This window comes from Penicillium riverlandense (assembly GCF_028828495.1).
Source record: "Penicillium riverlandense strain IBT 135883 chromosome Unknown utg000001l_segment0_segment0, whole genome shotgun sequence".
Lineage (NCBI taxonomy): Eukaryota > Fungi > Ascomycota > Eurotiomycetes > Eurotiales > Aspergillaceae > Penicillium > Penicillium riverlandense.
Genome location: NW_026643194.1, coordinates 393,713 through 420,823, shown reverse-complemented (window position 1 = coordinate 420,823; position 27,111 = coordinate 393,713). Strand labels below are relative to the sequence as shown.

Below are 27,111 nucleotides of genomic sequence, written 5' to 3'. Positions count from 1 at the left end.
CATCCTGTAGGAGCTTAGCGGTCTTGACCGGGCAGTGACGAAATGCCTCTCGTTGGTTCGTTCATCCAGCCTAATCCCAGTCCTGATCGCCCGGGCAGCCAGCCACACCCGCGACCAACGGATGTTACTGTCCTCCCCTTCAAGATCCTTCCCTCCCGGGTACTAATATTCTACAGTCCATCTGCTAGGGCGCTCACTCTCACATGCTCCTACTCTCCCATTCCCCCTCGGAAGGGCTGCAGGAGGGGCAAGAGTGGGTCGCATGCCCGGATTTGAAGAGTTGCTGGATCGAGTAAGCGCCCGCGAAGATCTCGGAGCGAGACCAGAAAGCAAGGAAGGAAAGCCGGGGACTCCGTAGTATTGGACTGGTACAAGAAATGCTAATTCCCTCCCATCGCATCTCACATCTGGATCGCCAATGAATGAATGATTCCGGAACGATCCCGCAGCTGGTTGAAACCTGCCGGGCGATGCTCAAGACCTTTCCACGTCCATTCCCCACAACTAACTAGCAGTAATGACGGTGGCAGTCCTAGGATGATCATCAGCATGTCTACTTGATTATTTCGGGCCAAAAGGAACGTCGAGAAATGTGGACCTTTTCGCACGACTCGCGGTATCTGCCGTTGCAGTGCTGCGTTCGAGGAGTTAGCATTGACTGTCTGTTCAAGAACGCAGCACTTACCCTCATGCAGTCATGGTACTGCGGCTTGCACCATCTATCGGGATCGTCCTTGCCCGGCTGGGGTCCTCCCTTGGGATTTCCGTCTGTCGCGATGGCACCGTCATCGGCGACACTCTCAACCGGGGAGGCAATTGCCAGGCCGGCGAAGAGGAGGGTCACCAGAGTCCAGGGACGCATTGTGAAGAGTGGGTATTTGGCGAGAGGGTGCTAAGAGTATTGAATGTGGATGGGTTTGTGAGTTATCGGACAGGAAGGATGGTCCCTTTTATACAGATGGGCGATAGTTCTCCCTCACCTTCATCCTTGACACAGCTCGTGTCTTACGACAGCTTGAACTGACGAACTAGGAATTTGCCTGCTCGCTTCGAGCTGCTCACCGGCCAGTGGCATATACATACACACGCATCCGCGGCAATAAGTCTTACTAGGTTGGGAGCAGAATTCAGTGTCACTCCGAATCCATCTTGTGCAACATCACATCCCAGACCGGATACGAGTTCGATGGGTAGAGGCATCAAGCAAGCAAGCAAACAACGGCCCTCGCCAAATGCTTCTGCTTATGCGTAACCGAGTAAGGTGGTCCTGCAGTCAGCATGTGAGAGACCGAGCAGTTGAAACTTGGAGCTTCACTGCATAGCGAACTATATTCTCCGAATAATGGATTACACCCGAATACTCCCAACTGCAAACACTCGATCCTCCATGGCCTCTGCATTGCGAAAATGTACAGCTTCCTAGAGCCTAGACCTCTTGCCAACGGTTCAGCCAGCCTCTATCTACGCCTTCATCTGTAGGATCCTCTGAACCGTATCCCCCACGAGCCGTGACACATGGATTGACACACGTCTTTGTTACAACCACCATCCCAAGCTCTGTAGACCAAATCTCAGATTGGGTACTCGAGTCAATTCAGCAGGCGAACTAGTAGCAAAGCTGTGATTCAACCATGTAACTCCTAAACCAAAGGTACCTCGTGCCCTAAACTCCCAAACTCCGCGCCAGCCGTCCCTTGACATTTCCATCCTCTGCGAACCGCTCCATCTGGCGCACATCCCACAACTCCCCCCTGCAATACACCTTGACCGTCAGCGTAGCCACGGCCAGGGTAGCCTTCTGTCTGATCCTAAGCAATTCCCTCTGCCTCCGTCTCTCCTCCATAATAATCGCCCACCTCGCCCTTACCTCTTTCAGCCGCCGCCGCCGCTCCCTCCATGCCCGCCTCCACATAGCGGTCTGATGCATCATCATCAGATTCCGGTCATCGATCCACCCCCAGTGCCGGCACTGGTTTGGCCAGGAGCAGGAGCAGCCTGCAGACGATGGCGCCGTTCCGTCCGCGTCGGCCATGTCCCACTGCCACCTCCGCAGTTGGTGCATGTCCTCGGCGTCGCGGCAGAGGGTTAGCACACTCGATCGGGAGAGGTAGTGTTGGCGGATGTGGTAGTCGACCTGGTAGTGTGCGAAGAGAACCGCCAGCTCGGCGTCGGGCGTGGGGTGTTTGGAGAGAGCGGAGTTGAGCTTTGTTTCGACTTGTTCGTAGTACTGTTCGCGTTGGGAGACGGAGATGCGGTTCCAGTAGGTGGGGTCCTTGGGTCGGGTCGCGTTGTCGAGGGGAGAGATGAACTCGTCTCTTGTGTGGTTGGTTGTGAAGAAGGGTGGGTAATGAGTGGTGATGTAGATGCCCGAGTCAATATCGGTGGCCATGCTCGTTTCGGTGACTGCGATGCGGCACTTGGTGCAGTCCAGTGCTTCTTGGAGTGCATTCAGCTGGATGGTGGTTAGTGATGAGACTTTGATAAACGTATATGGTGCCTACCATCTTTTCCTCCTCTCTCTCTTTCCATTCTTTCTCTTCCACAACAGCCGCCTCGGCCTTCCTGTCGATCGGGGCTAGTTTGCCCGGTGGCACCTCCGTCGTGGTCATAGTACCAAGAACTCCCATACCTCCCATACTGCCATCAAGCGCCAGAATAGATGTAGGTGAAAGGCGTGCAGCGCGGCAAACCCATAGGGCATGTCCTTATATCACACCAGAGGGAAAGCCAGTGAATTCGTGTCTCATTGACAACAAAACAAAGAACGAGATACAAGAATCCATGGATGACCGTCAATCCAGGGTATTCACTGTTCCAGGCACAATAAATATAGATACCAAGTGAATGGACAATGGGTGTTCTTTGTTTATAAGTTTCTTTGTCCGGATCAACTGACCGGAGTCATCTGAGCGGGAGCATGGCTGATGTGGGGCATGACTCGATCACTAACCCAACAGCACCGAGAGTCATCGGGGTGGTTGGGGTGATTGTTTAGGTGATGGTTTCGGGCGGGAGAGGGCTGGTGCGAATTGATGAAGGGGATGTGTGTGCCTCAGGCATCTGTTTCCTAAAAGGGAAGGCACACTACGTCACGTATAGAGTAAACATTGAACTATACTTGTAGGAATGGCCTGCCCAAATAGTAACCGCCGAAGTAGAATCCATCCGATCCCATCCTTCCACCCTTTCCTACCGTCCCCAACCCGTCTCTCTCGCTACATCCAGCCACACTCTTCCACCACACAGCAACCGATTCACACTTCCATCTGCTCACCATGGATAACTACACGCACACGAACCTCACAGCAACAGCACACACACTGAATATACCCACATCGATAAAGCCTCGCTTGCCACACCGATTCTCAGCCTGCTCTTTGCTTTTCTCTTCATCGTCTGCCTGTACTACCAACCCTTCCGCAGATGCATTAAACGAGGTGTCCGTTCGATCCGCCGTTGGGACAGACTGTCCCGTCGTAAGATTCGGCAGTGGAATAGAAAGCTGCGTGAAGAACGTGCGCTCTTTCAGGAAATCAACAACCTCCCGAACAGAAACACGTATGAGCTTTTTGAGCGTGACGAGGTTGTGTCTCTGAGTGGTTCGTCGCTTTCGTCTTCTTCGCTTTCCTCTCTTTCTCTTTCTTCTTCATTCTTTGATTGTTCGTCGTCTGATGTGGAACATGCTTCTGGTTCTGAGATCTCCCTGATATTCTCCCCGGCTGATGAGAGCAACGCTCACCGTGACACCGACTACGAATCGGATTATAGTGGTCTCACATTCAACCAGGTCACTTGGTCAAGCCAAGATACAACACTGGTCAACCCGGCGGAGTTCCACCTGTCAGCAGTGGCCAGATCGCTGCGGATTCGCACGGCACTCCACCCAACACCAGCAGCAACAACGACGCTGACACTCTCGTTTTCGTGACGGCCCCCGCCTCCCCTGCGGTGCAGTGGGAGCTTGCAGCTTACATACAAGAGGCCCGTGGACCTGGTGCTTTCGTGGATCGGTTTGTAGATTGGGCGGTTCAGCAGTTCATGGGGGAAGGGGACGATAACATCCTCCTGCGACACCGGCCGGTTCCAAGTGACCATATTCCGTCAACTGAAGGTGATCACGAAGACACCAGTCTAGGCCATGCTGCTGACTTCGCCGAAAGGTATGACCCTTTGTCCTGGTTGGTGCGCGGATGGCTTGCTTATCCGGGCTAATGCGGCAGGGCTGTAAGGGATCCTTCAAATCGACAAGGATTGGTGCAAGGATTGTATGGGTTGGGCACCGCGTGGCGCTTTTAGGGCCAGAATCCCTCACACAACCTGGGATAGGATTGAAAAAGTCTTCCGAATTCATTTGTTTCATGTCAGGAGTTGGGAATTTTGTATTTGAGGACATGCTGAGAACAACAATCCAAAAATTCTGGTCATTCACTCGTCTATCATGCTAAGATCGTGCTGGAATTAAACCCTTATATAAATCAATTTACGGCGCACAGTAGCCACCGTCGACAATAATGTCGGCGCCGGTGGTGTAGCTCGATGCATCCGAGGCCAGGTATAGGTAGGCGCCCTTCAGCTCGTGGGCCATGCCCTCCCGGCCCATGGGGATCTTGTCACGCCAGATATTCTTCGTCTCCTGCGGCACGAAGTTCGAGATCTCCGTGGCGATGTAGCCAGGGGAGACGGTGTTGGCACGCGCATACCGGACCCATTCAACGGAGAGAGATTTGCCTGACGACAATTAGTAAAGCGACAAAGTACTTGTCCATTGTCCAACTTACAGAGGTGGATGACACCGGTCTTGGCGGCGTTATAGGCAGCCTGCATCTGAGGGAAGTTGACAATGTGGCCGCTCATGGAGGCCGTAGCGACGAAGCTGCCGTAGGTAAAGTTGGACAGCTTGTTGCCGTTGGCGTCGGTACCCTCCTCCTTCTGACGGCGCCAGTGAGCAGCCGCGGCCTTGGCGCAGTAAAAGGTACCGTCAAGGTCAATGCCGACCACCTTGCGGTAGTGGTCGAGTGGGCCGTCGACCATGGGGCCCTCAGTCCAGGGAATACCGGCGTTGGCAATGAACACGTCCAGGCGGCCATTGAAGTCCTTGACGGCCTGGTTGACGGCCTTCTCGACGGCCTCAGGGTCGGTGATCTGGACCTGGTAAGCCTTGGCTAGGGAGAAGTCAGTAAAGTAACATGACAATGCACGAGAAACGCGACGTACTCTGCACACCGTACTTGGAGGCGATCTCGGCGGCGCGTTCCACGCACTTGGCGTTGGAGTTATACCACATGGCGATGTTGGCGCCGGCCTCTGCCAGACCCTGAGCGACCGCCAGACCGATACCGGCACCGGCGCCGGTCACAATGGCGGTCTTGCCTTTGAGCGAGAACATGCCCATCAAGCTGGGGTGCTCAGGCGGGGCAGTGTTGTTGTGGACGAAGAGTCCATTCTGAATCGGGTTGGCAGCCATGGCGTCAACAATAATGGAAATAATCGAAGGCAAATGAATAGGTAACGGGACCTCCAGAAGATGGGAAATGACTGAAATATAGCACTGGAGGGGCAAGTTCTGGAAGAAAACGCCACGAAAGCTGTAGCAGACGGTGAGCCACGTTGGTGGGGGGACGCCCTGGCCTGGTGGAGAAAGCTATGACATTGTCGGCCGGTGTTTCGACTGCTGGCCAGTGGTTCCTGTGGATAAATGACGCTATGTGCCCGAGGGCCGGACGATCAGAGGTCGGGCCATTTGGCGGAGAGCGAAGGTGGGATGCGTTGCATCACAACAAATGCAAGGAGGACGTCATTCGTGGACAGAGGGAAGATCGAAGCGAACGGCCATGATCGGCCAGAATCGAGGATTTCCTTTTGTGATTATTCCGTGGAAGAGAGAAAAGAGAGAGAGAGCGGTGAGGATTTAGGTCTAGGAAGGTCAGATGACCCTTGGATTATTTTTGTGACGCCGGTCAGTCGAGCGAGCAGGAGGGTGTAGGTACTCGGATCTATTCCTGGCCACATCTAGAATGAACAGTCGATCCAGAGCGGAGATTAAAACCTTCTTGCCGCTGACACTTCCACGATGCAGAGCTATGGACACCTTGACCGGACCTACGGCAACTGGGCCCCGAGGCGAGATCGCAGCGGATCCCTTACCCTTGCAGGCCGACCATTGAGAGCTGCGATTTTCACATCATCCAGCAAATTGGCTATGCAAAAGCTGTGCTCTATGAATCCCTCATCTACACAGCCCTCACCATTCGCCCAAAGATCAATTTGCAGGATGGGGGCCATTCTTCGCAGCTGGAGCGGATCAACATGGTCTCATGGGAAATTGACGACAAGAGATTCATTCCAGTGACTAAGGGAAGTCCCAGTCCACGCAACAGGCCACTAGGACGACCAGATTCCAACCCGATGTCATTGGCGGCAATGGAAGGGGGAGGGGCCAAGTGTGGCCTTCAACATTCTTCACGCCCTAGCCGCTGATGCGGTTTACATTCCATGGCAGTCTGATCAATGGCTCCCCATAACAAACGACGGCAGTGGCTGCCCGGCAATTTTGACCCTCTCCCATTGACATCTCAAGGCTTTGCTGTGCTCATTGCGGGTGCTACTCCTGGGTCCGGCTTCTCTCATCCAACCAAAGGCAAAGACGTGCCCAACGCTGCAAGAGCAAGCTGTCTTGCTCGACATCTACGGATGACAGGCTAAAGGGAGCATCCCTGCTGCGAACACGCCTGCTCGGATTCAACAACCCCCTCGGGGGTGCTCGCCAGGATGACCCTCATACTGGGCTTGAGTGCCGTCGTCGCCATCTCCGCCGCATCCGCAGCCGTCTTCATTGTCGCATCAGTGGTGGGCATCGTGGTCTGGGTCAGAGTGCGTAAGGAGCGTCACGCACTAAAGATGCTCAGTATCAACGAGGCGCAGCGTGTCAGCACCCATCCCACCAGGCAAGACACAGTGACGGAGCTATCTCGCGAGGAGGGAAGTGCACTGAGAGAATATGGACAGTTGCCCTACGGCAAACCAACCGAATGGGGCCAGCTAGCCTCACGAGAGAGCCTTCTTCGATCCAGAAACGACTCAGACTCCTCGTTCCCACTACTCACAGAGAAGGCTCGCTCACTCCGCAACTCCCTATCACGCCCTCGCTCCAAACGTGTGTCAAGGTCGTCGCACAAACACCGCCGGCTGAGCTCGCTGATCACCTTGGGCGAGAACCCCAACCGATGGCCCAGCGCGTCGTCCAAGGTATCGTTTTCAAAAGACGACGTGCCTCTATCAGCAGTGGAAGGAGCTCTCGAGCTGCCTGCGGAGCGGACTCCAAATCAGACCCCGGAGATTGGCGAAGATGATACCGGGTTTCGCGGTATGCGTCCCATGTCACCGGCATGGCCTCTGCCATCTAAACGGGACCGCAGCAGCATCTTCCCACTGTTGGAAGATCACGGTCCCCACATGATGTTCGATCCGCCTCCCAGAATCTTCGAAGACAACGAGTCCCGACGGAGTCGAGGGGCCAGCATCATCAGTCAAACGGCGGGTGAAGTGCCCGACCAGCCCATTCCTCCACCACCGCCAACGGCACGTCGGTCGAATCCATACACATACACCCCCAATGAGTCGACCGTGCGGCTATCTTCCATCAGCTTGGATACCATGGCCAGCTCGATCTTGGAAGATAGCAGGATTGGCCCCCAGTCGACCTCCACCGACCTCACCTCGCCCATTTACTCGTCGGGTGGCACGTGTGTCCCATTCAGTGCCAACGACGTTGGAGTCAAAGATGGCCGAAGAAGCTTCATCTCAACAAACAGCTCCGTACCATCACATCTTCTTCCCGTCCGTTCTTCTTCTATAACGGAGTCTGCCCGCACGAGGTCTATGGAGCTCACCACCCCCCGGCGCAGTATGACTGAACGATGTTCGAGCAGCAACAGTGAACGCTACAGTGCGCCGCCACGCCGCAGTGAATCCTTGTCATCAAACCCGTTGAATCGGCATTCGTCCTTACGAAGTGCGGCCTCAGGCTCGATTTCTGGCTTTCACAGCTCGCGTCCTGCCAGTTGGCGCTCTTCGGCAGGCTCGTTTGTGCCACAATTCAGCCAATGTGAGACTGTTTACGAAAGTGAACAGCAGCGGGAAAATGACCCTTTCGTCGTGTCACATCGAAATGTGCTTTCTACAATAGAGTCTCCCCGACAAAATGACCCGGGGGTCCATCGTCCTCAAAGCCCGATGCATCGTTCCAGTCTGTCACAACGGGGACCTCCGCCGTCCGCAATGAAAAGTGTGAGCTCACAGCGAAAGGGTCACAGGCGGCAAAACTGCGTGCGCATTTCGATCCATCCCCCAGTGACCTTCGGAGCACCGCCGTTCTCGCCAACTGTCGAAGAGGAACCAGAGGATCTCGACCAGATGGAGGAAGTCGATCTGCGGGAAAGCGCAATTAACCAACCGCCACGGACGCAGACTCCAACTAATACTACCTCGCCTCTCCATGCTTCCAGGTACGGCAAGTACGGCAGCCAACGTGCAAAACTGCAACAGGTCGCAAAGTCACTTGGTCCACTGGCGGAAGAGCCGCACAAGCAGATCCCGTCAAAGAAGAGGAAACACGCTCCCAGCGACTCGATCGATCTTCCACCCCCTGTCGAGAAAGACCGCGTGCTGCCTGAGATCCTTACCTCTCTGCCACCTTCAACTGGCCCCGTCAGCGCCCTAACTCACACACCTTCTCCCGAGAGAGTCCCACCGGTATGGGCCATGTCCGAGAATGCAGCATCGCCAATATCTCCCGTCCCTGGGAGCCCACGGCGGACGGCAGTCAAAGGTCCACGCAGCCAACCCCCATCAACTCCACGATCCGCACGCAGCAAATCAGTTGCCGAGGTCGACAACCCTACAGACCTGTCACTGACAACGACGACCACAAACACATCTGGCCCGTCAACGCGCGCACCTCTCGCCTCCAACGACTTCCGCACGTCCAACGGGTCCCTGTACCGGACTAGGACCGATGCACGCTCTTATCGACGAGACCGCGATTCGCAAGACACGCTCGCCAGTATCCGCGACTCAATGATCCTCGTCCCCTCGTCGCCCGTGCACGGCAACCGGGTAAAGGATCGCGTCACTATCTGGGAAGATGCTACTCGTCAGAACTCGCCGCCGAGGCAGTCCACTGTGAATTTTGTCCATACGCGTGGCGGTGCTGCTGCTGATGACGGCTCGAGCACTCCCCGTTCTATTGCACAGGATGACTGCAGGCCCCCATCTCGCATGTCCAGTCGCCGTGCTCCGAACTCTCCGACGAAACGGGGACTCACGACTCCGAAGGGGAAGAGTGTCGGTCTAGGCATTGGGGCTACCACGCCAGGTAGTTTGTACGATGGCGAAGGCTTCTTAAAAGAATGAGTTTCTTTTTTGTGCTTTTGTTTCTTCTGTTTTCCGCTACTCGGCCACAGCCCGGAGTTACAAGGCGGAATTCGTAATCGCTTTCTTTCTTCTTGGTTTTGGTATAATGACGCTGGAGCAGCTCGCCTTTGACGTGTAACGTGTGCTTTTTCTTCCTTTCTCTCCTCTTTTCTTCTCTTTCCTTCAATATCCATGGCTCTATCCTAGGATAGTTGTAATCCAAAAATGAAGTTTCTTCCGCCTCTATCTCTCCGTGCAAATGAAGAGGACGAGTTAAAAATGAACTGCCAAAACTCCACTTCTTTTTATGTAGTTAACAGCCATCTAGTCCGTTCTCTGCCACTTCGTCTCATCATCCTCCTCCATCTGCTCTTCCTCATCACCCTCTTCTCGAGCCCTGACAGTCCCCGCGCCAGGACCAAGAGGAAGAGAAGGCGGCTCACCACCAGCAATCCAGTTCCCCTCCTCATCAAAAAACTCATGCATATTCTCCGCAGTAATCCACCCCGAGCTCCCGTCCACAGGCGGAGGCAGTCCACCATCCGTCGTCCGCGTAGCCATCAACCCAGCCTGAAACAGCGCATTCCCATGCTCTTCCTCCGTCAGATACTTGTCCTCGTCTTCATCGCCGGGCTCCACAGGGTCGGGATGCAGATTCGAGCATGCTGACACAGCAGCGTACAGCATCTGCGTGGGTGTCTCTGTCGGCGCGTCGCTGATGTCTGGCGTTGTGCGCTCAGAGGCTGTCGGAGGTGTCGGTTCCGCTGTTGCGTTGCTCCCACCCACGGTGCTGGGCTCGCTTGGTGGCACGACTGTCAGCGTGATGCATTGCTCTTCGTCTTCGTCGCTGGGCGCAGCGTCTGGCGTCGCGATCTGCATGTATAGCCCCTGTACCTCGGTGTCTTCAGCGCCAGGTACGCGCAGACGCTGGATTGCGTGTAACGAGATGGAGGGGTATGGGATTGAGACGCCTGTTGAGGCGGAGGGTGAGAAGAGTAGAAATTTCCTAGAATTGACCAGCATGTCAGCTTAATCCGGGCACAAAAACAAATTGAAAAGAGCAGAGATAGCCAGCTCAATTCGCACGGTATATAAGAAGACTTACTCGGACGAAACCCAAGCATCCACCCCCTCAATAGCAATGTCTTTTCCCTCGCCCTCATCATGATCTTCCTGTGCCGATCCATTGGCCGAGGCAGCGGCGCTCTCACCGCGCAGCGCATTCAGCGCAGGCGTGGCAAGGAGGTCGCGCTCGAGAATGACAACTTTGCATCGCTGGCTGTGGTAGTGTAGCACTGGCGGGCCGGAGTGGAAGGAGCTCGGCGTTCGCGACTGGTGCTCGGCGAGGGGCACGAAAGAGGATGTGTCTGGAGCGGTGCGCAGGGCTTCCATGATCGGATTGCGGCGGAATTGGTCGGGCCGCTGGAATTTGTTTGTTTGGTTTTTGTGGGAGCTGCGGTTTGTGGTGGTTGAGGCAAGAGATGAAAGGGAAAGGTGCGGTGGATGATTTGGGTGAGTTCGAAGCTGGCGGTGGGGCTTTCCGCTTTGGGCTGGATTTACTGTTGCGGGAAACGGAGAGCTCAATTACAGTAGGTAGTACAGACAGGACAATCTGACATTTAGGTTATCTTGGGCATGTTAAATGCAAGAACGAGATTTTGGAGGTGTCTACAAGGAGTTTTTGTTTGGGTGTTCGGGTGAGAGATGATGTTTCTCCCACGCAAGCTCCCTTTGATGTCGAGGTGTAGTCCACGTAGTACAGACTCAAAATATACAATATCCGATTGTGAAAGATTGAATTGGGACGATATGTATAGCTCATTGACATCAAGTCATAGCTACAGGAGTTGGCATAGGAAAGCTATTTCGGATCGGGGAAAGCGCCCCGGTGATGATCCGAGAGCCTTCACAATAATACAGAGCTAACGAGGGCGCGTTTATCATGTTGTAGTGTTGCCAGAGCATGAGTACCGCCAGACTATGAGCTTGGACAGATAGATAGAGCGCCGTTCCGGGAACATGAAGCGCAGCCCTCTCTGGCGCGTCGTCTAGCAGAGGAGCCCAACTCCGCGAAGTTGCTGACTGACCTCGGCGTCCAGCACATTCGGGTGCCAATTGCCGTTCTGTTTGGGTGTGTTTTCAAAAGGGATTCTTCAATTTGGATGGTGCCATCAGGCATACCATCCAAAGAGCTCGGGCTCATTTCACACCCAGGCCCCCGAATGCCCGATCCAGCTCCTCTCCTTCATCCCTCGGGACCATGGTCGGCAGACTGGATGCACCTTGATCCGCAGGAGTGCTGTCCAGCAAGCTCGGTCCCAGACTACCCTGTGAGCCAGGAGACGTCGTTGTCCTGCTAGGCTGCAGCAGCTTCTCTTCGCGATCTAGCCACCCGGGCGCAACACGCCGCTTCTCTGCCAGCTCTCGTTCCTGGATGGACTCCATCCATGCCTTGATGGCTTCTTTGGCGTCACTGCGGTTCTTCTTCAGGTGCTGTTCGAGAGATTGGCAGGCAGCCATGATCTCGTCCGGGTGCGCTGCGTGTTCGCCACTGGTGGAGATGACATAGCGGGCTTTGGCGTCTGGGTTGTTGGGGTCGACGGTCACTGATGGGGGGAGGGTTGACGAGACGGATTTGTAGGTGTAGGGAAGTGTCACGGAGGTGGGGAGGTTGATGAAGGGGGAGACGGTCAGAGGGACCTGGGCCAGCAGCGGATGAGGACCTGGTTGGTTGGGTCAGTGAGAGTGAAAGGGCACTGACAGAAATCATCGAAAACTCACGGTAGGATTCATACATGGCAGGGGGTGAGTGTGAGAGAGAAAGAAAGAGTTGGGAGTTGGGGTTGGGGTCGGAGTCGAGAGGGTCACGAGGAGAGATGGGGTTCACGTGCTCGGCAGATCTATAAACCAACATTTGATATACAATTTGGGATTCAGATATATTCCTCGACAAGAGGAACCCGAGGTAAAAACAGGGATATATGGTCGATTTTCTTCCTTGGTCTACCGGCTCATGCAAGAGCTTCTGCTTTTTGGACATGAAAGCCCCCATCCTGTGGCGCATCTTGATCAATTATTCCATTGCGTGTCCAGCCTCTGCGACATGACCAGGAAGCCACTACACTCGGTAGTCTTCACATGGTGTGGAGCAATTACTCCTAAAATTTTTACTGAAATGACGAGCTCTTCCTCCTTGTCCTAACAGCAGTTTTGATGGTAACGGATATTTATGGGCTTCTGGCTTGGAGGTGACACGGGCTGTCATATCGACTTCTCAACCCCTGTAGCTCGACTTCGTGGCCTCCAGAGCACTCTCCCAGGGCTCTCCTCTAAGATCCTACCGGCCCTTACCAACCGATAGCCGAGTTGATGCTGTGGTCCGGTACACAGTGATAGAGTTCCATTTACAACAGTTGTCGAGATTTCTTGAATGGGCGAATGATGGTTTTAAGCGGGAATCCAAAACCGTCCCCAAGATGCATTCAACGAAAAGAAGATAGATGAGACACAGGGCTTGATCCAAAATTTGATCACGCAGGCCAAGACATAATGATGTTTGCAGCCTTATTTAGCCTGAACGGCGACCGTTTCTCCTTGCATTGCCGACCATCAAACATTTAGAAGAAAAAAAAAAAAAAAAACAATGGATATCATTGTCTGGATTTAAACTATAACTTGGCTTAGAGGCGGGGGTTTAACATTGCCGACGAGCATGGTAGCAATTACCATGACTAACTAGTGGAACTGTGGCTTACATAGTGCGAGATACGACTCAGACACGGGATGTCCGCAATAATAGTAATAGTAATAATAATAATAATGCGGCCGCTCATGAAAGCTTGACACATATACGATAGTCCAAGGAGACTATTGACCGTTTGAAATTCTGAGTCTTTATTCTCCTTATTTTTCAAGGACGAGGTTAGATGAGCATCGCTGATCCTACTCCAATCATGGCGTTTAGGAAGACTAGACGAATGTGACAAACTTTGCAATTGGAAATTAGCGAGGTTCATCTGGTCGGTCGATGGCCGAGTTTGACAGAGTCGCCGGCGCAAAAGACGGTTTGGACAACGAGGTTCATTGAAAAGTGCTATAATCCGTGGTGGGACCTCGGGAGGCTTGCGTACATAAATCAACAACAAATAAACAAGCGTGGGTATACTGCTTTTCTTGGTAGTTGGGGTCACGCGATCTAATCAGAAAATTAAAGCTGGGTTCAGTTGTGCTTGCCAGGGTGCAAAATCCCCGCAATGGAAAATCCTCCCGATCGCAGCTAGCCAGGCCAGAGGGCGACGGCGTCGGTGCGTAATCATCCTCGCGGTAATCCCCCCGTTGATCTTCCCCCTATTTGTCTGTTCTCCCCGAAAGTTGCGCTACTCGCCTGTGAATCATCTCAGGAGTACCAGATCGTCGACACATGCCAGGACTAATGTGCCGCTTGCTAAGTCCCCGCCGTTGGAATGACAGGAAAGAGGGTCCCGGAGATCCAGGCGGCAGGCGTTCCACCGCATGCTCCGAGGCCGCGTTTTCCCGTTGACAGATGGTGGATGTTCAGGGACTAGGATGCAAGTTTCTCCGGGGTAAACTATGCCAAATTTCATGTCTAAAGGCGATCTTAAGCCACAAATGGCAGGAAATCCGACCAAAAACAGCCGAACAAGTTTGACCCCTGACACCGGTTTCCAAAACATGGCCGCCCGAGAACCCAAATTGAACTTTTTGTGGTGGAGCGAAGCTTATTCTGGTCCAATGGAGTGGTCCACAGATCGAGTTCGGCCGCTGCTAAATAATCCTTTCACGACCCAGAAAACTAGCGCGATCCACACGGCTTCTTCACCTGTGGGCCTTGGCCAACATCGGAAAAGAACTTTTTTCCGAAATGATGCTGGCATGGTCGGCAATCGTGTAGGTGGATGTTGACTCCAACTTTAGCCGACGAACCCTTTGAAGGAAAGGTTCTCGAACTCGAACGAGAATGGCTAGGGGACTTTCAATGGTTTGCTCGTGATGGCTGAAGTTACTCCTAGACTTGGGAGTTGATGTGCAATACTACGAATGAGTGGGCATGTAGTAAAGTTGTACCTACTTTACGCTTTAGGCTGGGAAACTAGTAATTCTAAACTCATTTTCCCCTCTTTGCCTTCTGGTTGAGCTGCGTTCTTTATAGACAGAATTTCCATGATCTACCAGCCTGTTCTCTTAGAAACTTCACAGCATTGACCCCATGTATACCTTTTTGGAGGATGGAAGAGGAAGGTAACTCCTCGTGCCGATGACAAAGATTCCCCGGTGTCCATTTTATTCGTACCAAACCGTTGCCCAGAACTGGACTAGCTCTGTGCAGGAACGGGCCCCCTCGGGTCCGTCCAGACCTTTACCAACCAACGAGATCCCCTAGCTGCGCGGCGTTGAGCGGAGCAGTGGAGCAGCCCTGTGGGTTCTACGTTAACAAAACATCTCCGAGTCCATGTCTGAGCGTGCCTACCATAATTTTAAAGCGTGCACGAGCCTCTCTGAACACTACCGGTTTTCTGTTCCATTAGTTACAGTAGCAACGGACCCAGTAGCCGACACTGACACTTCCCCTTTCGCCACCCGTGATGGAAGATCTTTGCACCCTGACACTAGTGAATTCAGGACGTCTTTCTCCTGTTTAATTTCTTCTCCATTTAAGTACTACTTTATTTCCTTATTCTAGACTTCAAATGAAAAAGGGTGGCCAGGTAGCACGTCCTTTGTTTCATTACACACAGTCGTTCTCCTTTCACCATGTCTCTCTCTCCAAGCCAAAACAGGGCGATTGAAATCACTGAACGAGTCACTTCATCCTTCTCGGTTATCGGTGCTCTTTTCGTCATTGGCACTTATACTGCATCTTCGTCATTTCACAAGCCAATCAATCGCATGGTTTTCTACGCATCATGGGGGAACATCATTGCCAATATCTCTACACTCATCTCCTTATCTGGTATTCAGGCGGGGAGAAATACTGCCTTGTGTCAGACACAAGGGTTCTTGATTCAGATGTGAGTCTGAAGTATCAGGTCGATAATAATTGATATCCATGCTGACGACCACGAAAGGTTTATGCCAGCAGATGCGCTTTGGACGCTTGCAATGGCCTGTAATGTCTGGCTGACCTTTCGCCATAGGTTCTCCGCCAGTCAGCTTCGGAGCCTAGAGGGAAAGTACCTACTTCTTTGCTACGGTATTCCGTTCATTCCGGCTATCGTTTACGCCTTTTTGCACACGGAGGAACGAGGAAAAATTTACGGGCCCGCCACAGTCAGTCCTACCACAAAAACACCCTACGAAAATCGACTTCACCAACTGACAGACTTTTGATTGAAAATAGCTTTGGTGTTGGATCGATGTTAATTGGGATCCGCTTCGAATTGCCACCTTCTACGCACCTGTCTGGTGAGTGAACTCGAAGAATGGAAACCATGGCAGAAGCTCATTCATGCTATAGGTTGATTTTCATTGCCGCGGGCATCATTTACATCTCCATTGGAGCGGAAATCTATCAAAAGCGAAGGCAGCTCCGAAGCATGGTTTCGCAAAGTCAGCCCACTGTCATGAGCATGAAAACTACGGAGGTCCACATCGTCAGCGAGACGGCGGACAAGTTCGGTGGTACCACCCAGTGTCACCCAGAAGATGATAATTTCCAGCAAGGCCGAGGATTTTCCCAATACGCCGCCAACGTTTCATCCGTGGACCACTCGCAAAACAAGACTGCCAATGCCGGGTCAAAGATGTCCAGTACTGATGCAGCCGCATGGGCATATACAAAATGCGCAATGCTTTTCTTCGCTGCGCTGCTCATTACCTGGGTAATTAACGATCCACACCCATCAAAGTCAAGAGACCTAGGCTAAACCCTTTCTATTGCATAGGTCCCCTCGACCATCAACCGAGTTTACACCCTCGTTGCTGCAGGCGATATCAGCTTCGCATTGTGCTACTTTGAGGCACTGGTTCTTCCTCTTCAAGGGTTTTGGAACTGCATCATCTATATCACCACTTCCCTGGGACCCTGTCGAGAGTTGTGGCGGTCAATGATCGGCTCCGAGCCCGCCTCCGATAATATGGTTCTATCTCATGTGAGAAACCGAAAGACTTTCAGCAGGATTGAGGAAGAGTCAGAAAGTACGAGAGAATTAGCTGGTGAACCACAGGCTGCTACAGGACGGCCCAGTTCTTTTTTGTCGTCCTGACTCTTGGATTGCACTTTCATTTAGGCTTGAAAAAAATTCAGAACGACCATGCTATATTATGGTAGATGAACTTGAAAAGTCCCCTGATCCTCTTTGAGCCTTACTCTTTTTACAGTATTTTCAAAGAAACAGTATACAAGAACCGTTAAAGCGACAATAGTAGTATGGTTCACCCAACTATCGAGCGACATGGGGCACTACGTAGGCAGAGAGTCAGGGGTACGCACATATGACCTACCAATTAGGAGGGAAGGGAGGGAAGCGCGACACCCTTACTCCCTTACAATATAAAGATGGTGCCCGATCGCTCACACCGCAATTCCCCACAGCTATCACGACAACTGCCTGTTATGAATGACAATCATTCCAATTAGCAAGGCCGCCTTGATTTCATTCATGGCTTAGTGAGGGAGAAATTCGATCTGCCAGTATGTGTCTCGGGGAGAGAATGAGCGTTGAACTCTGCTGAAGAAGCCTGCTAGGAGAGTATCAAAGTCGAGCCAATCGCCTACGAGCCCGAGTGCCCCTTCAAATACAACAACTTTGTTAATCGCATCACCCTCCTGTCTCCTCTAGTCAAGGACAATGTGGTCTGCCAGAACCAGCCCGGGTGTGTTGCCATTCCCTCCGCCAGCAGCGAACTGATTCTTCGCCTCACCAACTCTGATGCCCTATGCATGAGAGCAGCGAACCGCATTGAAAATGAGGTCGCTATGATAACTCTTGCTGTGGCAGCGCTAGATCCCATCTTTAGGCCACACGTCATGCCTCGCGTCTATAGCTAGGTCGGGAACACGTTGAAGCAGGGGGGCCGGCAGCAGGGTTAGATTCTCTAAGAATTCATATTTAGCACGCCCCTAGACGAAAAACTAGAGGACATACCCCTTCCGCTTGCCATGGTAAGCCCTAAGCACATTGATGACATATTTGAAACATGTAGCCTCGTCTGGGAGCAAAGATATATACCCGTGACTTCTCTGCGGCAAGAACCGCAAAGACTGCAGAAAACCAAAGTGAAACCATAACCGCAAAATTGGGGGATTCAACTTGTTACCCTAGCAATCGATGGGATATCTATATAGCGTGCATTATGGTGCATAGTTAGCGTTCTGAGTCTACTTCCCGAGTTTCCGCACTTGAGAGTATCTAGAGGAGTGGGTCCAAATGTGCAGGTACTTTCAGCGGCTTCCTGGGTACTCACTCTCAACTGTGTTGCCCTGTACGCACGATTTCGCGCATATATCCTTAGGGGGTGGGGTCTAGGTGGAAACGATCCCTCAGCTTCAAGTCTCCCAGTGAAGCGAGTGTGACGACTTACACGTAATGGATACTACATCTCGATGCCATGGTCCTACGAATAGACGCACTCACTGCAATGCACCAATCTATTCGATTTTATTAAATTGAGATCAACTTTATTTTTGAGAGAAAACCTAACTGAGAGATTCCATAGAAAGAACGTCGCTTTAGGCACGCTATCCTTCCGAACTTATATCAATTTCCCCCGACGAGGAAACACAAGGTCTCCCCGTGGGGATCTTGGCTGTGCAATGTTGTAACAATCTATGGATGCATGTGAAGTGCCTGGCCTGGTGTAACGAGTTGTAAAGTTGACTGCTCGTTGATCCCTAAGCTGTCAGTCAACCTTTAAGTTAAAGCCAACTTCAAATTGTCTTCACAAGCCTTCGGTGCATTTGCAACACTCTGATGAAGAACAAACCAACACACGGGGAAAGTCAAAAGTAACCAAAGCTTCCGAGACAATTGTATCTTGAATGTGACATGGAAAGCCAAAATGGCGCAGACTAGACAGCTCTGGCTAATTATAAAGAGGCTGTTGCCATCACTGGCATCAATTGCTGGTTCAGCGCATCTGCCAGAACCCAAGTCGATTAACTGTTGATCAGCACCTTCTCCGCCAAAATGATGAAGTTTGTTACATTCTTCGGCATCCTCCTGGCCGGAGTGCATGCTCAGCAGGCTGCCAATTGCCTTTACCAGTCGCTGAAGTGCGGCTCTGCACTGCTTGCTCCTCCTTACAGTAGGGCATTTTCTATTATTGTTTGATATCATTAACTGACTTCTCTTACAACCCACAGGCTACACGCCTGCCCAGCTGATAGCGGCCGTCAATGACACAGCCTCCATCCCAATCTTGACGACCGCCCAGGTGTCCGCAACCTTATTCCACTGTTATGATATTCTAGGCGATTTAACCGCCAACTCCTACTGCTTCGCCGGCTGCGACACCAAGGCCGGCACGCGCAATGACCAATGTATCATGTAGCGCCCTACGCTGGGTGGTCACCCCGGCGGTTCTCTATATGAATCGCTGGACTGGCTGCTGACCAATGTGGTCATCGCCTGGATGTTGTGGAATTGGTTTTTTGCTCCTCGTGGCACATCCCCCGTTGGGGCTCCCTTTTGAGTCCACCCGCTTTGAGTAAACGGCCCTCTGCGCGCCGTCAATGTCGGTGGAATCAGGAGGTATTCGCTCATTGTTTTATGCTTGTTGGCTTATTTGGCTGTGTTGGCTTTTGGAGGGGGACCTGAAAGAAGAAAAGCAGAGATTTGAGTCCAATGCCTTAGGATATATGAGGTAGTCAATATTGATAAATCTCTATTTGGTGGAATCTTCCTATTTCTTCTTGTTGTAATCGACCGTACGGTATACTCCAGACAGCAATATCATGATATCATCCATTCAATTAAACGAGTAGGGAATCGACTATGCATATACATCTCATCCTTATCATGCGGTATGCCAGATGGACCGGTGATAAAACGTTTCGCACCTCAGCACTAATGTAGAGTCACCGTAGCAGGAGCAGCGATGGGAGCCAATCTCAAGTCACAGTAATGGTTATCGAAGCAGAACGTCTGGCACTGAGTGAAACAGAAGGGCGACACTGGTTTCGTGACGGTTGTAGTGACGGTGACGGTGACTGTCCCATTCGTCGGCGGTGTCATGCTACACTGGTCGTCCATGGTCATATTCGCCGAAGCCAAACACCCAGAGTCGCAGAATGAGTTACCGGTGATGCTGCCCTTGATATCAATGCAGCGATAGAGCACTTGCAGGAGCTGCGTGGAAGTGAGGGGGGAATTGAGAGAGTCTGGTTGGCGGCAGCGACCAGTTCGGGAACGGTATAGCCTGAATGGTAGTCAATTAATTCAGCAGGTCCACGAGCTGAACGACGACAGTTTACCGTCAATAGAGACCAGGGCCGAGCCGCACTTGTAGGACTGGTAAATACATGGAGTGGTAAATGACTCTCCAGTCGAAAAGAGGGCGAGTGCCAACCATAGATACATGGTTTCTTAGGATCAAAGTGTAGGTAGGGTACGTATGGCTCGATATATATTCCTCCGTTAATTGGCGGTCTCACCGAGTGTAACCCCGAGCGGGTAGTAAGTAGTATGATGGCCGAGGTCACCATGACACAAATATAGATAGCTAATAGGATATGGGACATATGGAGAAGCGAGTAAACCGGATCGGATGGATGCTGCCCTATGTCCTGTAGCCCGTGCAGATCTTCCCGCCGCTTGGGGCCTGGGGCTGAGATTTGGTTTGGCCTTTCTCCTGTTTGTTCTTGATTCTCCTCACAACACACTTTGCCCCTCCACGCGACCTTCTTTCTCCTTTGCCTTCCATCGACTTTCTGCATCTCACCCGGGAATTCTCCCCTCCTTCCTCATCTCTCCCTCCCCCCGGGCGATCCATCCTACGCTAAACCTCCCCGGGCCACTGGGTCTCCGCGCGATCTCTCTCGCCCCTCTTCACGACTCCCCATCTCCGATTGCCCTTTTCACAACTTTCCCCTACGCTCATCCATTAACGCCCACCCAACATGGATCGGACCCTCGCACATGCCGTGGCCAACAAGAAGCCGGTCCCAGAGATCGACTTCTCCCTGCACACGATGGAGGATGGCTCCCAGGTGTCGACGCTGGAGCGCGTGGTCAAAGGTAACAAAGCCTGCAGCACCCCTCGGTCGCTTTTGCAAGAAAATCCATCGCTAACGATGTCTGTGCTGCCCAGAGGTCCAAGCTCCCGCTCTAAGCACACCCCCCGACGACATGTTCTGGTCGCCCGATGACCCCTCCAAGCCGAACCTCCAGTACCTGAAACAGCATCTCTATCGCGAAGGCCGTCTCACCGAGGATCAGGCACTATGGATCATTCACGCGGGTACACAGATTCTCAAGTCTGAGCCGAACCTGCTCGAGATGGATGCGCCCATCACCGTCTGTGGCGATGTCCACGGCCAATATTACGACTTGATGAAATTGTTTGAGGTCGGGGGCGACCCGTCGGAAACAAGATACCTGTTCCTGGGCGATTATGTGGACCGTGGGTACTTCAGCATCGAGGTATGTGGTCCCCCCTTTCATCTTATCATCGCTCACAACGTCTAGTGTGTCCTGTATCTCTGGGCGTTGAAGATTTGGTACCCGGATTCGCTGTGGTTGCTCCGGGGTAATCACGAGTGCCGACATCTTACGGACTACTTCACCTTCAAGCTGGAATGCAAGCACAAGTATAGCGAGCGGATTTACGAGGCGTGCATCGAATCTTTCTGTTCCCTGCCGCTGGCGGCGGTCATGAACAAGCAGTTCCTCTGCATCCACGGCGGTCTCAGTCCGGAACTGCACACTTTGGAGGACATCAAGGCGGTATGTAGGCCGCAACGATATGCTGCGTGATTCACACTGACTCCTGCCCTAGATCGATCGCTTCCGAGAACCCCCGACGCATGGGCTCATGTGCGACATTCTCTGGGCAGACCCTCTGGAGGAATTCGGGCAAGAGAAGACGGGTGACTTTTTCATCCATAACAGCGTTCGTGGCTGCTCCTACTTCTTCTCGTATCCGGCCGCCTGTGCGTTTTTGGAAAAGAACAATCTCCTGTCCATCATCCGAGCGCACGAGGCGCAGGACGCCGGGTACCGCATGTACAGAAAGACGCGGACGACCGGCTTCCCTAGCGTGATGACCATCTTCAGTGCTCCCAATTACCTCGACGTGTACAACAACAAGGCGGCCGTTCTCAAGTACGAGAACAACGTGATGAATATTCGGCAATTCAACTGCACCCCGCATCCATACTGGCTACCAAACTTCATGGATGTCTTCACCTGGTCGTTGCCGTTCGTTGGAGAGAAGATCACGGACATGCTCATTGCCATCCTCAACACCTGCTCCAAAGAGGAATTGGAGGACGACACGCCGACGTCCGCATCTCCGCCTGGCCCGGCCGAGCCCGAGCCCATCCCCGAAGCTGGTGTCGATGTTAGCGAATTCAAGCGGCGGGCAATCAAAAACAAGATTCTTGCCATTGGCCGTCTCTCACGGGTCTTCCAAGTGCTGCGTGAGCAGTCTGAGAGTGTGTCGGAACTGAAGACAGCGGCCGGCGGTCGTCTTCCGGCTGGCACTCTCATGCTGGGTGCAGAGGGCATCAAACAGGCCATTACCAACTTCGAGGATGCGCGGATGGTGGATATTGAAAATGAGCGTTTGCCGCCAAGCCAGGAGGAGGTCATTCGCAAGACCGAAGAAGAAAGGCGCGCGGCACTGGAGCGTGCTGAACGCGAGGCCGCGAACGATACTGGACTTGCAACCGTGGCCAGACGAATCAGCATGTAAGTTTTGTCTTCCTCCAAAGTTGAGCCATCTAACCTTTCTATTCAGGACTGCCGGAGCGGGTCGAGGTCGTCGCCCTCGCGATGCCGCCAGGGAGGCCTGAGAGGGCCAGGGCCGTGGGCGGAGTTGACCTTATGACACGATCTATGCACATTTTTTGTCTTTCTTCTTTCCTTCCCTGTCCTCCAGCGCACCCACCTTCTGCCACGTCACGATCGATACGATACCCTATCTATCCTCCATACTTGGCTATGGACCTCGATCTGCCTACATAGCCCACCCAGGGCTGTCCACTGGATGGCTTCCTTAATCATGCGTGTGCCCGCCTTGGAGCAGACTTTTGCTGTAGGCTGGAGTTGGCCGAATCCCATAGACGAGGACTATAAAAAAAAATTTGACTTTCACGACCGCCATCCCGGCTTATTGACCAGTAGTCGAAAGTACTAGCTTTCATAACCACCTTCGTCCACTTCTACTGGTTGTTCATCATTGTTGTAGTTGTAGGTGTTTACAGAAGGATCCATCACCGCCAAGCCTTCCCGCCTCCTGCACTTCCTCTCCCGAGCTTCAACCAGCCTTGTTCCACTCCCTCCCTCTCCCCCAATCAATGCCTCCCCGACTGCGCGGCGTGCTCGCAAAGAGCCTGGCGCGTCCACTAGACAGTGTCGTCTACTGTCCCTCCTGCTCGACATGCAGACGGCTGTCGACGCGTGCCGGCGTCAACCATCACGCCCGCGGTGAAAAGAACACTGCCCATCGCCCATTGAATCCCACTGCAATCCCTACTCCTCGTGCTCTCTCAACATCAACTGTCATCGGTGTAGGCAAGACTGTTCCGCCACGGTTTAAGGAGCTGTACGGTGCGCTGGAGGGGGTGCGAGATGCGGCGATCGAGCAGGTGAGCCTGAGTCGGCTACAGCTTGCGCTGCGCGGGTTGGAGTCTGAGACGCCTCTTATTCGTGTTGCTGGTAAGTATCAAAGGTGGTCTTCTTTTCTTCCTAAGATCAAGACGCTGACTTCTTTTCTGTGTTATCCAGTTCTTGGGCTGGACAATGCGGCTTCAGCACGGAGACTGGTACGATTGCTGCTCGCTGACCCGTTACGACCGCGCGAGAGCTGGGAGGATATCCTCGAGACCTACGACGCTGATACGTCACGGGGACTTTTGATTCGGTATGGGCCTTCTGATATTTGGGTATTAGACATTTTTACTAATGGGTCGGTGGTCCTCGCAGATACGGGGAAGTCTCGGAATCTATCTCGAATGACCTGCTGCCGACGATTGCGATCCCATCACCCATCCTGAAACAAGGCAATTTGGAGATCTTGGTCAGTACGCTCGGCTCTGAAACTGATTTTGCCGGCACCACCCTCACTGCGGATACCTTCCTCGTTCCGACTGTGACCATCCAGACCTCGCATTCTGGTCGGCATAACGTTGTGCGGTACCCTGTGCATCGGAGCATTGTATGTGGTAGCGGAGTGGATGGGCTACTAGCGTACAGTTCTCTGGTCGGCCAGTCAGACCTCAAGAACGAGGTGGCTTCTGTCCGCGGAGCGATCGAGCTCCCCGTGGCAGATAAGAATCCAAGCAGTGACCGGCTTTCATTGGTGGATATCCACCGCGCGAGTGAAGCACTTGATAAGTTCCGCGAGTCTGTGCAGAACGTCTCCGAATACGAACGCGGATGGAATGGTAGTGGCGTGCAAAAGGTGATCGACTGGCTAGCATCCTCGCAGGTCCAAAAGGATGGAGCATTGAATCCGGCTTTGTTGCCCCTCATCGAATCCCTTCTAAACTCGGCCGATGAAGGGGTGCTAGCTCGAGATGAGAACGCTATCAAGCATCAGACCACTGGCGTGGTTTCTGATGCAGTGCGTGCCAACCTGGAGCGCGGCATTGCCGTCTGGGCTGAGCGGGCACATTCAGAACTGCGCAGTTCCCTCGAGGCTGGCTTTGCCAGTCCCCGATGGCGGGGTCTCGCGTGGTGGAAGCTCTTCTGGCGCGTTGATGATGTGAGCATGATCACCTCTGAGATCCTGGAGAAGCGATTCCTCCGCCGTGCCGAACGCGAGGTCATCTGGACTGCGGGTAAATACCACCAGGCAGGTCTACTGGCAGAGCAGCCATCCATTTCGCTCTTAGAGTCTGCACCCTCCGACAATTCCGTTTCTTCCCCCTGGCCGACCCAGATTCCAGACACCCGCTCCAAACTCCTCACAACCACCGTGCCATCCCTCCAAGCCCTAGCACAAAACCTGGTCCTTTTTAGCGTGTCCACGACAACACTAACATCCGCCCTCTCCGCACTAACCTACGTCTCCATTCCCTCCGCCTCCATCTACGAATCCTGCACCTTGGCAGCTGTAGGCCTCATCTACTCGCTACGTCGTCAGCAGAAGAAATGGGACGTGGCACGCGGGTTCTGGGAGGATGAAGTCCGCGAAGAAGGACGGTCATCTCTACGTGAAACGGAGTCGCTGCTGCATGAGGTTGTGAGCGAGGGCGGTAGGGACGTTGAGGATGTTTCTGATCGGAGGGCTCGTGAGATGGTTGATCGAGCTAAGAAGGCGCTAGATGGGCTTAAGACGTGATCTGACGAAGTCTGTTGTATACTTGTACATTATTATCTGGAAGTGCCGTGGGATATAGATGCGGTATGGGGTACTGCCTTAGACAAATCTACTTTGCTTTGTACATTGGGTCCAGCATCTGTCCCAACACTTTATATGACATGGACGCACAACCTAGGTCCATCTTCGCCGTATTTCCACGACAGGCCTGCATATAATACGGCACAATCAATTCTATCAAACAAACCTCCAATAAAGCATCCCGTATTTGTACTTCGCCTGGATCATCTTTCGCTTGGGCCATCGCGCCCACGACTATTCGCTGAAAACTGATAGATACCGCTATAACCTGCCACCTCCTCCTCAAGCCTACGCAACGCAATCTGGCCCAACCTAGCATTTTTGTACAAAACAATTCCAGCCGGATTTTTGATGTCCAATAAAGCACCAAGCGCACCTTCATAGCCAGCATCCACCACCCCGGCTGTGAGTGCAACACCCGATCGCCAGAGAGACGATCTAACAAAGACCTCGCCCATGCAATCTAACGGAATGCGAACGGTCTCGTTGAATTCGACGAGATATGCACCCGTGGACAATTTTATGCTCCCGGTTTCGTTGTCGAAGCACTCCTCAGACGTATCTGCCGCCTGCCGGTGCGAATTGTCAAAGTCAATCGTGGCGTGCGATGTCCAGGCAAAAATGCGATTTAACGAAAGGTCGACTCCGCATGGCTGGAGCTGTTGGGGGATAGATCTCAGGTTGCGCACGATCCCTTGTTTCACTATTGAAGCCCCGCTGAGCATAATGAGATATGACAATCGGTGCTTCTTTTGGAATAGCTTAGGATTAAGATGAAAGGGTGGGTTGTCTAGAACTTAGCATGTGTCTGTCCGTATGGAGTTTAGCAGCTAGTGTATACCTTTTGACCGTTACCGTACGGAGCAAATGGTGGACAGGTTGACAGGACAGGAAGAGGAAAGGGGCTGAGAATTTGGAGCTTACTCGCAAAAGCAAACACACTAACTACATAAGATGGCACGAAGATGACAAAGGTTTTGACTATTGAGCTCTAACTTCGGGAGCACCGAAGTATATAGTCAACAAGGTGAGATGAAGATCGGAAAAAGTTATGTATATGATTCAATCTACTATTATTATTGCGACTAAATGTCTAGTCAAATACAGACATTCGTAAGCTTGTAGCATATTGCACTCTGCTACATTCCCGTTCATATGCCCAGGATTATCTGAAAGCCCCACCAAGATATTCTCGTTTCACGATGCGCCGTCCGCCCAATCGCGGGCGGAGCAGTGGGAAGCCGAGAAGGTGGAGAGACTACTCGTTCGTTTCAACACCTGCGATGCGAGTGGAACTCCTCAGATAGTATTTAGGTTTCATTCGTCTACGAGAAATGTGTTATTTGCATCGACGATATCTGCCACTCCATCTCATTTGATTTCCTGCTTGGCCAAAAGCACGGTGATGATATCGAGGAGGTCAAGGGATTAGTCAAAATCATAGTGGTCACAGGATAAATGGCCCAGGGATCTTTCTGTAATTGTTTTATGTTTGATTTGAGCCTTGCTAGATCTCTGGTCCGGTTATAACCCTTCATTCCGTTCCTTGGTACTTACTTTGATTCATAGGTACAAAACTCCCTTCCAGCCCTACATGTATCAGATACAAAGTGGCTATTATTTTTTACGCCATCCATTTTATTATTTTGCTTCAATTGCTCCTGATCCTCTGAATCAATTTGATCTGTGCTCATCGAGGCGAGTCTCCTATTCAAGTTATACAAAATTGCATTGCATAGTCGCCTAGGCAGTGATAAGTGTTTGTTTGTTTACTTCTACGCCTTGAGGAACGCGGTTCCATGGGATGCTGCATACCTTATGACTTAAAAACCTATTTCTCCCCTCGTGCGATTTGGTGCGGAGGAAAGGGTGGAAACCCGAAGCAAGGGTTCATTCTTTCCTCGGACAGGGCGTATCCCTATCGATCCTGGGGATCTCGAATGAGATTGCTGGATGACGCTTAATTGGCCGCCTGGGAATTCGCCCCTGCGACATTATGTACCTGGGTTCAATTCCCGGGGGTCTTGAATAAAAGGACAACCCCATCGCGTGCCCTTAGACTGACATATCGCACAACCTTCGACCATAAGAGAAATACGTTTTGCTACCACTTCGCCCGCGCCAACACCGGTTGACTCGGTAATATTGGCGAGTCTTTCGGGCAATCATTCCTTC

The 27,111-nt window shown here is 52.5% G+C and overlaps 12 protein-coding genes across 12 annotated transcripts; 5 read left to right on the top strand and 7 right to left on the bottom strand.

The window, feature by feature from the left end:
• Positions 1–553: 553 nt before the first annotated feature.
• N7474_000173 (uncharacterized protein) lies at positions 554–862 on the bottom strand (the record flags this gene model as incomplete). Its single annotated transcript, XM_057191588.1, has 2 exons — positions 554–634; positions 686–862. The coding sequence occupies 2 exons, from the start codon at positions 860–862 to the stop codon at positions 554–556; spliced, it is 258 nt and encodes an 85-aa protein (XP_057056541.1).
• An 801-nt stretch (positions 863–1,663) lies between these two features.
• On the bottom strand, positions 1,664–2,609 carry N7474_000172 (uncharacterized protein; the record flags this gene model as incomplete). Its single annotated transcript, XM_057191587.1, has 2 exons — positions 1,664–2,452; positions 2,502–2,609. The coding sequence occupies 2 exons, from the start codon at positions 2,607–2,609 to the stop codon at positions 1,664–1,666; spliced, it is 897 nt and encodes a 298-aa protein (XP_057056540.1).
• A 674-nt stretch (positions 2,610–3,283) lies between these two features.
• On the bottom strand, positions 3,284–4,095 carry N7474_000171 (uncharacterized protein; the record flags this gene model as incomplete). Its single annotated transcript, XM_057191586.1, has 2 exons — positions 3,284–3,590; positions 3,977–4,095. 2 exons carry the CDS (start codon positions 4,093–4,095, stop codon positions 3,284–3,286), a joined length of 426 nt encoding a protein of 141 aa, XP_057056539.1.
• A 385-nt stretch (positions 4,096–4,480) lies between these two features.
• Positions 4,481–5,464, bottom strand: N7474_000170 (putative carbonyl reductase; the record flags this gene model as incomplete). Its single annotated transcript, XM_057191585.1, has 3 exons — positions 4,481–4,728; positions 4,779–5,162; positions 5,215–5,464. The coding sequence occupies 3 exons, from the start codon at positions 5,462–5,464 to the stop codon at positions 4,481–4,483; spliced, it is 882 nt and encodes a 293-aa protein (XP_057056538.1).
• A 1,304-nt stretch (positions 5,465–6,768) lies between these two features.
• Positions 6,769–9,411, top strand: N7474_000169 (uncharacterized protein; the record flags this gene model as incomplete). Its single annotated transcript, XM_057191584.1, has 1 exon — positions 6,769–9,411. The coding sequence occupies one exon, from the start codon at positions 6,769–6,771 to the stop codon at positions 9,409–9,411; it is 2,643 nt and encodes an 880-aa protein (XP_057056537.1).
• Positions 9,412–9,735: 324 nt separating this feature from the next.
• N7474_000168 (Voldacs domain-containing protein) lies at positions 9,736–10,803 on the bottom strand (the record flags this gene model as incomplete). Its single annotated transcript, XM_057191583.1, has 2 exons — positions 9,736–10,417; positions 10,517–10,803. 2 exons carry the CDS (start codon positions 10,801–10,803, stop codon positions 9,736–9,738), a joined length of 969 nt encoding a protein of 322 aa, XP_057056536.1.
• An 807-nt stretch (positions 10,804–11,610) lies between these two features.
• On the bottom strand, positions 11,611–12,208 carry N7474_000167 (uncharacterized protein; the record flags this gene model as incomplete). The annotated part of the gene is made up of 2 exons (XM_057191582.1): positions 11,611–12,134; positions 12,193–12,208. The coding sequence occupies 2 exons, from the start codon at positions 12,206–12,208 to the stop codon at positions 11,611–11,613; spliced, it is 540 nt and encodes a 179-aa protein (XP_057056535.1).
• Positions 12,209–15,183: 2,975 nt separating this feature from the next.
• On the top strand, positions 15,184–17,419 carry N7474_000166 (uncharacterized protein; the record flags this gene model as incomplete). Its single annotated transcript, XM_057191581.1, is given in 6 exon segments — positions 15,184–15,440; positions 15,459–15,699; positions 15,770–15,834; positions 15,887–16,250; positions 16,314–16,520; positions 17,117–17,419. The coding sequence occupies 6 exon segments, from the start codon at positions 15,184–15,186 to the stop codon at positions 17,417–17,419; spliced, it is 1,437 nt and encodes a 478-aa protein (XP_057056534.1).
• Positions 17,420–18,557: 1,138 nt separating this feature from the next.
• N7474_000165 (uncharacterized protein) lies at positions 18,558–18,921 on the top strand (the record flags this gene model as incomplete). Its single annotated transcript, XM_057191580.1, has 2 exons — positions 18,558–18,675; positions 18,734–18,921. 2 exons carry the CDS (start codon positions 18,558–18,560, stop codon positions 18,919–18,921), a joined length of 306 nt encoding a protein of 101 aa, XP_057056533.1.
• Positions 18,922–20,488: 1,567 nt separating this feature from the next.
• On the top strand, positions 20,489–22,384 carry N7474_000164 (serine/threonine-protein phosphatase 2B catalytic subunit; the record flags this gene model as incomplete). The annotated part of the gene is made up of 5 exons (XM_057191579.1): positions 20,489–20,606; positions 20,680–21,011; positions 21,057–21,314; positions 21,367–22,280; positions 22,330–22,384. The coding sequence occupies 5 exons, from the start codon at positions 20,489–20,491 to the stop codon at positions 22,382–22,384; spliced, it is 1,677 nt and encodes a 558-aa protein (XP_057056532.1).
• Positions 22,385–22,795: 411 nt separating this feature from the next.
• N7474_000163 (uncharacterized protein) lies at positions 22,796–24,876 on the top strand (the record flags this gene model as incomplete). The annotated part of the gene is made up of 3 exons (XM_057191578.1): positions 22,796–23,249; positions 23,319–23,454; positions 23,517–24,876. Coding segments are annotated over 3 exons (1,950 nt in total), but the record flags the coding sequence as incomplete, so codon positions are not given.
• A 263-nt stretch (positions 24,877–25,139) lies between these two features.
• On the bottom strand, positions 25,140–25,661 carry N7474_000162 (putative dUTPase; the record flags this gene model as incomplete). The annotated part of the gene is made up of 1 exon (XM_057191577.1): positions 25,140–25,661. The coding sequence occupies one exon, from the start codon at positions 25,659–25,661 to the stop codon at positions 25,140–25,142; it is 522 nt and encodes a 173-aa protein (XP_057056530.1).
• Between the last annotated feature and the right edge of the window lie 1,450 nt (positions 25,662–27,111).